The 9749-nt window shown below is 43.9% G+C and overlaps 1 protein-coding gene across 1 annotated transcript in view; it reads right to left on the reverse strand.

Annotated features, from left to right (window-relative positions):
• Positions 1 to 49: 49 nt before the first annotated feature.
• Positions 50 to 9749, reverse strand: part of LOC102210252 (dihydropyrimidinase-related protein 5) — a 23380-nt gene continuing 13680 nt past the window's right edge. Inside the window, exons 4-14 of the mRNA XM_005737241.1 lie at positions 5838 to 5996; positions 4051 to 4230; positions 3900 to 3968; positions 3375 to 3419; positions 3216 to 3291; positions 2968 to 3124; positions 2687 to 2828; positions 1859 to 2001; positions 1552 to 1759; positions 639 to 816; positions 50 to 547 (exon numbers count right to left, since the gene is read on the reverse strand). Of these exons, the coding sequence (XP_005737298.1) occupies positions 462 to 547; positions 639 to 816; positions 1552 to 1759; positions 1859 to 2001; positions 2687 to 2828; positions 2968 to 3124; positions 3216 to 3291; positions 3375 to 3419; positions 3900 to 3968; positions 4051 to 4230; positions 5838 to 5996 (1443 nt within the window). The 3' untranslated portion in view covers positions 50 to 461. The remainder of the gene's footprint in view (positions 548 to 638; positions 817 to 1551; positions 1760 to 1858; positions 2002 to 2686; positions 2829 to 2967; positions 3125 to 3215; positions 3292 to 3374; positions 3420 to 3899; positions 3969 to 4050; positions 4231 to 5837; positions 5997 to 9749) is intronic.

A 9749-nucleotide genomic window follows, 5' to 3' on the forward strand; every position in this document is an offset into this window, starting at 1 on the left:
GTGTGTGTGTGTGTGTGTGTGTGTGTGTGTGTGTGTGTGTGTGTGTGTGTGTGTGTGTGTGTGTGAGAGACGGGGGTGTAATAGATACAGTTTTAAATAATTCGGTCGACATCACTTCAGTTCTAACCATCAAAAACTGTACTGGTTTTGACATTTCACAGTTTACGATACAGGCAGGGTGATAATGAGCGGACTTTATCAGAGTTAGTATGATCAGCTCGATTTTGGCAGAACAATTTAAATCCAGAGACAGCCCTTCGATCAGAGCAGTCGCTCCAATTAAGACACAGATTAGAATCTCTGATCATCGGCGTTTCGTCACCAATCACAGACGCGTGCTTGAAATTTTTTTGCCATCTTTACTTTTTATCCTGTGATTGAAAATCAGTGCAGTTTTTCTGGTTGTTCAGAAATGTACAAAAAAACGGCGGCTCGGACGGATGAAGCTCCAACACCAGCGGTTACCAGATACCACTGGAGCGGCCGCCGGGAGGGGCCAGGATCCGAGCCGAGGACCTCTTCGGGATGTGGTCGTCGACCTGAGACCCTGAAAGGAAAAACACGTACGGACTATTAAATTTGATCGAGGACTTCGGTGTAACGTCACCATAATCAAGGACGATTTTATTACAGCTCACCTGAGAGGCTGAAAGAGGACTCGTGAAGGTCTCGGATTCCGGAGTGCACTCGACCGCAGGCTTTATTGGGCGTCTCTCCATCTATGGGGCCCAAACCGAGTTCCTTCTTCATGGTGTTCGCAACCTTGGCCACATCACCAGAGTACGGATCCCTGTCCACCCCTTTGTAAGCCTGAGTCTGAAACACGATGAGGTGAGAGGTAAGATTAGGATGTTTAGCCATTTTTAACCTAATAATAACAGCCAGTTGAGCTGCTGCTGCAAGATTGATACTGATTAAAATTTGTTACATGTAAGTAACCAAGTTAAATTCCACTGAAGAAGCACAAAATTAAAACAAGGTGTGAAAAAAACTGGAATTAAAATAAAAGCTTGACTAGAAAAAATAAAAAGATCTTGTGCACTCACAAAAATCATTAAAATGAAATAAAAACTAAAACTAAAAGGCACAAGTACTTTTATTTGTACTAAAACATGTGTTCTGAAACTAGAAATGAACATACTCACTCTGTAAACTACCTGAAATTGAACTGAACTGTAAATATAAGTTCTTATAAAAACAGTTTCTGTACTTTTGTGACAAGTTTTTTAAATAAATTGAGATAAAAAGGTCTAAAAGCAAACAGAGTAGAGAGGCTGGGATGGGGGGCTTTCACAGACAGGGGCAGCAGCAGGAAAACACACTGCTGGCTTCCACAGGGAGCATTAAATCCTTTATATGGGCTGTCAGATCGGTGGAGTCAGTCACATCATGATGGGAGTGTTTGTGGCAGGTTTGCTGTCAGCTGACACAGCAGAGCTCAGCCTGGATCTCGCTGTCCTGCCCTGGAGTTTTAATTATCAGTGGAAACACTCACAACACACGGAGGCAGGTTTGGAATCAGTGTTAATAAAGTGATGACAGTGAACGCACCTTTTCCCTCTGCACCATCTTCTTGTAGAGGTAGTCGGGGAAAGTGCGCTGCGGGTAGAACTTTCCGGACCCCTCGGCGCACATGAACACGCCGTTCTCACACACCAAACGCCCCCGGCTGATGGTGACCAGAGGGACGCCGTGGCAACGCATCCCTTCGTACAGGTTGAAGTCTCCGCCCTGCACCTGAGTGCTCACAGAGATTGTCCTGCACACACACACACACAGAAAGTGATGGATGTGTGTCCCTATGCTTCGGGCTGAGTCCAGTAATAAAGGTGATTCCTGTTTATTTACAGCTGTGTACCTTGTTGCATCTGGATCCCAGACCACCACGTCAGCGTCAGCCCCGGGGATGATGCGGCCTTTGCGCGGGTACAGGTTGTAGATCTTTGCAGCGTTGGAGCTCGTCACCGCCACAAAACGATTCTCATCCATTTTCCCTGTAACCTTAAAAATACAGAAAGCCCATCCGATCATACAAAACGTCTTTATTTCTGTCGCTACTGTGGTAGACCATGATGTCATTCAGCTGCTTCCCCAGAGAAAATCTCATCCCAGTATTGGACAAACTCCAACTCCAGGTCTTGGATGGTGCTCTGGAGATCAGCTGAGAGCTGCATGGCCACTCTAGCTAGAGCAGAAGATCTATTTCATGTGCTGGTAAAGTGGTCTTTCTCATAGAGGCTTCAGAGCAGAACATGGACATCCATCACCAGCTGCAGTTCAAGATGGTGCAGTATGAGTTCATTCACTGGAGAAATACTTAATTTTTATTGCAAATAGCTGGAAAAAAACTGAGCAATCTCTCAGACTGTTGAGTTTGTGGAGTAGAGGAAATATCTTGGCACAGTAACTGATACAAGCTTTGAGCCTCATGTGGATGCTAATGGTAGAAGATATCGCCAGTGCTTGTCATATTATGATAAGCTTCAAACTTTTCATTAAGTTTTATAAACAGAAACAAAACTTAATGAGTAAGTTTTATTTCTGTTTAACTGCAGAAAACTAAGACTTACCAACATGGTGTCAAAACAGACTTAAGAACTTCCACATCCACTGGTTGTGGATGATAAATTGTGTGGTTCATGGCTGATCTCAGGTTTTTATGTGTGCGTTTGACGTGTGTACGTACCACTCCTCTCTCCCAAATGACGCTCATCCTGTCCTGGACTCCAGGCACTCCATGAGGGATCTTGGTGAAGTCCTCTTTGCCCAAAGCTCTCTGCTTGGTGCTGAACGGACGGTGCTCTGATGCCACCACGCTCAGATTGTCACTGAAACAGGAAACAAGATATCAACGTTTAGTTTAGAGGAGCGTTTTTATCCACGGCACCTTTGCCGGTCACTGAGCTGCTGTTGCGATCAGTTTACTCGAAGCAGTACAGCATGCTGATGTGAGTGCAGCACACATACTTGCCCAGCAGGCCCATGAGGTAGCTGGGTGTGTTTGGGTCGAGGCGGAGCGGAGGGACGATGACATGGGCGGCGGCATGAGCCCAATCCTGGTGGTAATACTGCATCCCATTCAACACTGCGTGAGCAACTGTAGTCTCCCCGTGGACCACCTTACCTGAAATTATAAAAAGTGAAGAAAAGTCAGCTTTCATCCTCTCCATCGTCACGGTGACTGTTAGTTTGTCTTCATCGGGCAGTAAGCTCACCCTGCATCTTAGCAGCAGCGATCATATCACCAGCAGACATACTGGACACATTTACCAGGTAGATTGGGCAGCGAGCCTGTGGTCACACAAAAGATTTTAATCAGTCCTTTAATTACTTATCAATAACTGCATACAGACTGGATATTAAAATGTTTTTACCCTGTTGGCGATGGTGATGGCTCTGTGAGTGGCCTCAGACTCCAGCTGCAGACAAGAAGACAGAGTAAAATCACAAAATAACAACTTTAATAAATAAACATTTTAATATTTATTGCAAATATCTTACAAAAAAAAAGTTCAAGGCCACAATGATTACTTGGTTTTGTTTTACATTTATAGGAAAGATCCCTAAATATTTCTACTGAATATTCAAAATTAGGTTTTATCAGCATTTTAAGGGAACATCAAGGAAAATACTTTTATTTTCCACTGTTATGTTTTAGACTTTTATCAGTGCTTTTTCACACATCAGACTAGAAAGAGTTTTTACTACAAGCCACATTCACATAGTCCCACATTAGTCTAATATCACGCCCGCTCACACTCTAATGGATGTGTTGGGCGTAAGTCCAAGTGTTCAGTGCCAATGTAGACTGCAGGAGCAGATTGATCCTCTGACCTTTAGATTAGGATACGACCGCTACCTCCTGAAACCCCCCACCCCTCTGTCCACTGCATATTTACCTCCTCTGGTCGACTGATCTCTATTCCCTCCGGCCCACTGATGCCCAAATCCAGAGCCTCTTTGGCACCCTAACAACACAAACACATTCATTTTAAAACAGGTTTGTGATTTCACTTCGACGTTAAAGGAAAAGAAAATTTGTCTTTGCACCTCGGCCACCAGCTCTCCGTTTTCAGCGTGGACTCGGGCAATGGCACCAATGTCCTTACAGGTCTGCAGAGTCTGGTAGAGCTCTGAATCCCGCAGCATCATCATGTCTTTGTAGGCCATGAACATCTGGAAGGAGTTCACTCCATGTTCCCTCACCAGGGTCTCCATCTCATTACGCACCTAAGGACGATTCAGAGGTCTCAGGGTCAGCAGTCATGTTTCTGGATTACAGTTCAGTGCTTGCAAAGCTTCAGCTTATATATGTAAAGGCAGTTAGTGCATCGGGCATTGGGAATGTGGGCATGGAGTGAAAGAGAAACTGTGTGTGTGTGTGTTTGTTTTGTGGGGCATGAAATGAGCTTGGAAACCTGCCACAATGAGATCACACTGCCTTTACACTGGTGACTATAACAGCCCCGCTGAGAAGAATCCATTTCATTCACTCAAACAGCAGTAAAAGGAAACTAGACAGTTTAGTGTTTAAAATGCTGAACTGTGCTGCGGTGAATGGGCCATAAAGGTCACGTCATAGTCATGATGGAGTATTGATGAAAGGAGCAAAACTACTTCCTTCCATAATGATTAATCTACTTTTACAGCTCATGACAGTTTGAGTATTTTTTATCATTATCATTATTATTCTCTCCTGTTATTGTTTCTCTCTGCAGTGTTTCCTTGTCTGTGGACCCGGCCTCTGTGTCTTTGTTTCCTTTTCTCTGACACCTTGTTTAGTGTTAATCAGGATTTATACATTTGGATTAATTTATGCTGTAGATCATCCACTGTATGGTAAAGCCCTCTGAAAAAGCTATGCTGTAACATCACTTCCACTAGAACTGCAACCACACGTCGTGCTGATGCAGCGTTTTAGTGACTAGCTCAATTTCTCCTACATATTTTCAGCTACCTCTGTCATCATTGTCCAAATCAATTCAAAGAGAGAAACCTTCTGCCAACCATTCTTTGGGTGATGGCGGTTTTGGACACTAGGATAGACTACCATGCAGACTCGACATAGATTCAAAGTATAAATAAGTATAAATAAAAGTATAAATTAAGACTTCATGTCCTTGTTTTACTTTGATAGTCAGTTTTCTCTCTTGTGTTGTGTTAGTTTGATTTTCTTTTCTTTTGCCCTCCTTTATTATTATCTGCCCCGCCCTGCTTGTTTTCACTGGTGTTCAGCTTGTTTTTGTGTAATTAGTCCCCTGTCTTATCTGTCTTCAAGTTTGTCTTTGTTGGAAGGTCTGCCCAGGCTCACTTTCTCTGCCCAAGCTCTGTTGGGTTATTGTTTCGTGGGTATTTTTAGCCAGATACTGGCTCGCCCTTGTTTTTCTGCCTTTGTGTCCTCTCTCTTTACCACACACACCCTGAAATGTGTTAAGAAACATTGTGTTGACATTTTTTAAACAAGAATGACTACCAGTCAAAGCTTTCTGCTGGACAGGTGTTGTATTAAACCTCATTCTGGCATGAAACGTTTAACAATATGCAATGAGATTGGGCACATGCACAAAGTCAGCAGATGATGTAGGACAGACATTAAAGCCAAAGGCTGAATGAGGCACCTTGACTCATAGAATCTGCCTAATGTGCCCACTGAGCACGTGTGTTAACCCAGTTCTTGTGCGGGTTTAATCTAGGTCATTACACATTTCACCCACAAACGGCTGGCTGCGTTATTATTCATTCAACGATGATAAACGCCAGAAGAGCACAAAAATAAATAATGATATATGCTACCAACGTAATTCCAAGCTCTTTGGTGGTATGTTTTTTAAATTTACCTTTGGTCCCCACCAGGTCAGCCCGACGTGCAGAGCGTAGTCGCAGCACGCCTTGGCATCGGCCAGAGCCCTGCACTTCTCGTAGGCGTCCAGCAGGGAGCAGTGTTGTTCAGGCAGAACCAGAGCCATCACCATGGTGGTACCACCCATCAGAGCCGCCTGGGTGAGGTAAGAGGGTGACCAGGGGTGACAGAGAGGGGGGCAGAATAAGAGAAAAGAAAGACTGATTAGAAAGAGGACAATAACACCAATGTCCAGCACAGACTCTGTTTGTCTGGTGACAATAGTCCTTCCTTATCAACTGTTCATCATATGCTCTGCTCTTTATTGATTGCACTGACTCTCTTGTAGCCACTGCTTCATTTTCCTTTCAGTGTTGTTCTCAGTCTAAATGCCCTTATTTAGTACTGTAATCACTGGTTTATCCTCTCTATAGAAATATCTCAGCCTGACACAGAAAGAGAGATTAGGCTTTTTTCCTTCCAAGAGTGTGACAACATTGGTTTCATTAAGTTTTGACAAAAGGCTTCACATTACTGTAGCTATACGTGTGAACGTCTTAATACTTCACAACCTCAAAAACTACAAACGTAAGCTTTCTGAATATGGCTCCTGCTGCTAAATGTGGCTCCCTCACTTCTACTCCACAGGAAACAGAGAACTGGAGAAGATGAGAGATGAAATTACTAATGAAGGAGAGGAGTGGGCGAGAGGAAGCAAAGTTACAGATGGGGGGGAAAAGAGAGGATGAGGAAACAACGATAGACTAGAAGAAGTGAAGGAAGCTGTGTGCAGTGACTCGTCTTCCTCGCTACAATGGTGAATGCACCTTTGTGTAACCATGACAACAGATACTGCTCAGCCATGCCTGTCGCACGTCCCCACCCTCTTCCTCCTCCTCCTGTCCTCCTCTCTCCATCCAAAATTGCGCAAACATTCACCCATCCAATATCCTCTAACAGGAATATCACACCGAGGCATGATGGGAGAACGTCTGTAATCGCATATAAAACAGGAAATGAAGAGGTGGGGTGTGAAACAGCTGTAATCTGCTCTTTAGTCATCATCGACAATCAAAGTGACGTTAAACCGCCATCATTTTTGCAGCCTAACCTCAATAAAATGTGACTACATGAGAACGTTTCTGTGACAGTGTGGAGCCGTTGCCTCGGGCTCCAGACGTGTCTCACAGACGGGGGCGGGGTCACCTGCTTGTGAGCGTAAGCTCAGTCGGCCAGAGAGCTACCAGATTTCTCATTACCATAGAAACCAGTCCGAGTGATGTGCAATGTCAGCATTGAAGGTCTCAGCATATGTGTGCATGAAGAGTGTATGTCATTGATCACTGTCACTACATGTAACTGTGTGCATGTGTGCGTGTGAGAGAGAAAGCGGGGGGCACAGATGCACAGCTGGGGATTGTGGGATTTAGGCTGTCTGTCTGCTTGGCCTCAATTAAGATTTACTGCCGGCCCCCTTCTTTAAAAAATCCCAGAGGGCAGAGCGGAGAAAACAAGCGAGCAAACAGGAGGTAAAGGGAAAAAGAAATCCCTGATCACTGCATCTTTACCGATCCATGTTACGCACACGACAGTATGAGCTAACATTGCTATAATCAGTGTGAACTGATTCAGGGGCAGTTTGAGACTTTTCTGTCAAACTGGAATAAAGGAGCTGTCTGAGAGCTGAGATGTTTTTCATGCTGTTTTCAAGCAACATTTGCAACTACAAACACTCGAAACAACATCCAATTTTAGCTTGTTCTAAATTACAAACCTGCTGTGGAGACTCAAGAAGCACAGCATCACTCGCTCACTGCAGACAGCACAGAGCATATCTGCTGGCAACAGCAACAATACCAGCCGGGTGCATGTTTAAGCCCAGGATAGTTGTGCATCCTTTTGCAAGCTTTCAGATATTTCACAACAAAATGAGTCGTCCCTCCAGTGACATCATTACACAGCTTTGTGAATGTGTCCACATAACTTAAGTAGAAGATTTGTAGATTATAAATTCCTAAAGATACCAGAATATCAGGTCAAATCAACACACAGTGCGCACTGATTATTTAACATCTGGTTAAGAGCAGTGATATAAGCATGTGGATCGTTTTTCAACTCTTTAATTTAAACATACCAAAACATAAACAGCGATGGAGAAAGACAGCGTGTTCAGCCAACCAACATCGTTTAATCTTAGTGGATCTGACCTAAAAGCTCTTTTTGTCAACCCAACATACTGACACATAAACCACAAGCGGTGCGTAATATGAATCTCCTGCTCCATTAAAGACCCCAAACCCCTACTGTGAAGATAATCCCCTGCATAGAAAGTAAAAGAGATGGCGAGAGGGCGGCAGGCATGAAGGAAGGAGTAAAAGAAGTTGAAACCCAGTAGAAGAACATCTATAGACTAATAAAGATCAATAACAATACTTTTGGGATTTTAAACTGTAAACTGCAAAGCTGGATTATTTTAACAGATCACCAAGAGAAAGTTACATCTAATAATAACAGTTCAAATGTTTTTATTAAGTTGATTCATTCTGAAACCACACCGAACACAATCATTTAAAAATAGCATTAGTTGTGAAGATTTTAATGTACAAAAGAAAGAGTTAACTTTTCCTCCAAGAAGAACCAACGAGCACACAGAAATCCTGTCACATGAGTGCCTGAAGCTTCCTTTACATATGAAAGCGACTGTGAGGGGGAGAGAGTGTGTCAGACTCTGGGAGAGGCTATCAGTGTGAGACAGATTACTGCTCCAGCCCTCTGATCAGCCTCTATCAGCTCCACTCGTACTTCTTATTACAGCCGAGCACCTCACCTTCTTCCACTACCCTCCTCCTTCTCTTCATTGCTACAGTTCAGCCTGCTGAGATGTTTAAATGATCTCAGCCAGGCCTGCTGTGACAGATACAGCTCAGGCAACATTTCAGGCTTTATGTAAAAAAAAAAAAAGCAGATCTGCTTAGCTGGATGTGATTGATCAGTGTTACACTGTAAAGACTGACTGTGGATAACAGTGAGAGCAGATCACACACTTTATTCTGTTAGTATTTAATAACAGAGACACAGCTGTGCTTTTCGATTGTAGTTTATATCGCCTGGAAGTCTTTTTTAACTGTTCAAACCCGTCACCTGTCAGGCAGTGTGATGCCCCTGAGGCCGAAACCTTTTTATTTTAACTTTAAAGAGTTCACGGTTTTTAATATTGCATCTACATATGTGGGGCAGTGGTCAGCATCGCCCCCTGCTGGTCATCATTGGCTTCCCTTTACAGACCTTACAGATCTTTTATATACAGTCCATGGCAGACACAGAAAGAAGGTTCTGATGATGGACTGGCTACATGTCTGGTGACCTTCACCTGGATAAGCAGCTAAGAATGGCTGAAAAGACTTCAGCATGATGTCAAAGAAGCTAAAACATCAGTTCCAGATCATTCCTATCCGGGCAGCACGTTCTTCCTCTTGACCTTCCACCATTACAGCGTGTTATATAAATCGGGGTGAAGCAGAGGAACAGGAGGAGGCACCAGAGGAGGAAGGAAGTAAAGCAGAAGAGGGAGCAGACAGTTACAAAACAGAGGGAGAGAGGGATGCAGAGGGGGGAAATAGTTTAGGGGTTCATCACAATTACACGAGCAGTTGCTGCGGTAACACAGTCACCATAGGAACCACACAATACTACCACGGTCATGTGTGCACATACTCTCTCACACACACAGAAATTTCCATGCTAAGAGTGCGGGTTAGTTGTCATGGCAGCGAGAGCAGCGGTGGGGGCTGGGGGAGAACTGGCACCAGTTTGTCACCAGTCTTCAGCCTCATTTCTCTCCTCTTACAGCACAGCAAAGTCACCGCCGCTATTTTATGATGTGCACCATAATTTCCAAACATGCCGGCAA

Source organism: Pundamilia nyererei, unplaced genomic scaffold, assembly GCF_000239375.1.
Source record: "Pundamilia nyererei isolate P.nyererei 1_Seehausen unplaced genomic scaffold, PunNye1.0 scaffold00074, whole genome shotgun sequence".
Lineage (NCBI taxonomy): Eukaryota > Metazoa > Chordata > Actinopteri > Cichliformes > Cichlidae > Pundamilia > Pundamilia nyererei.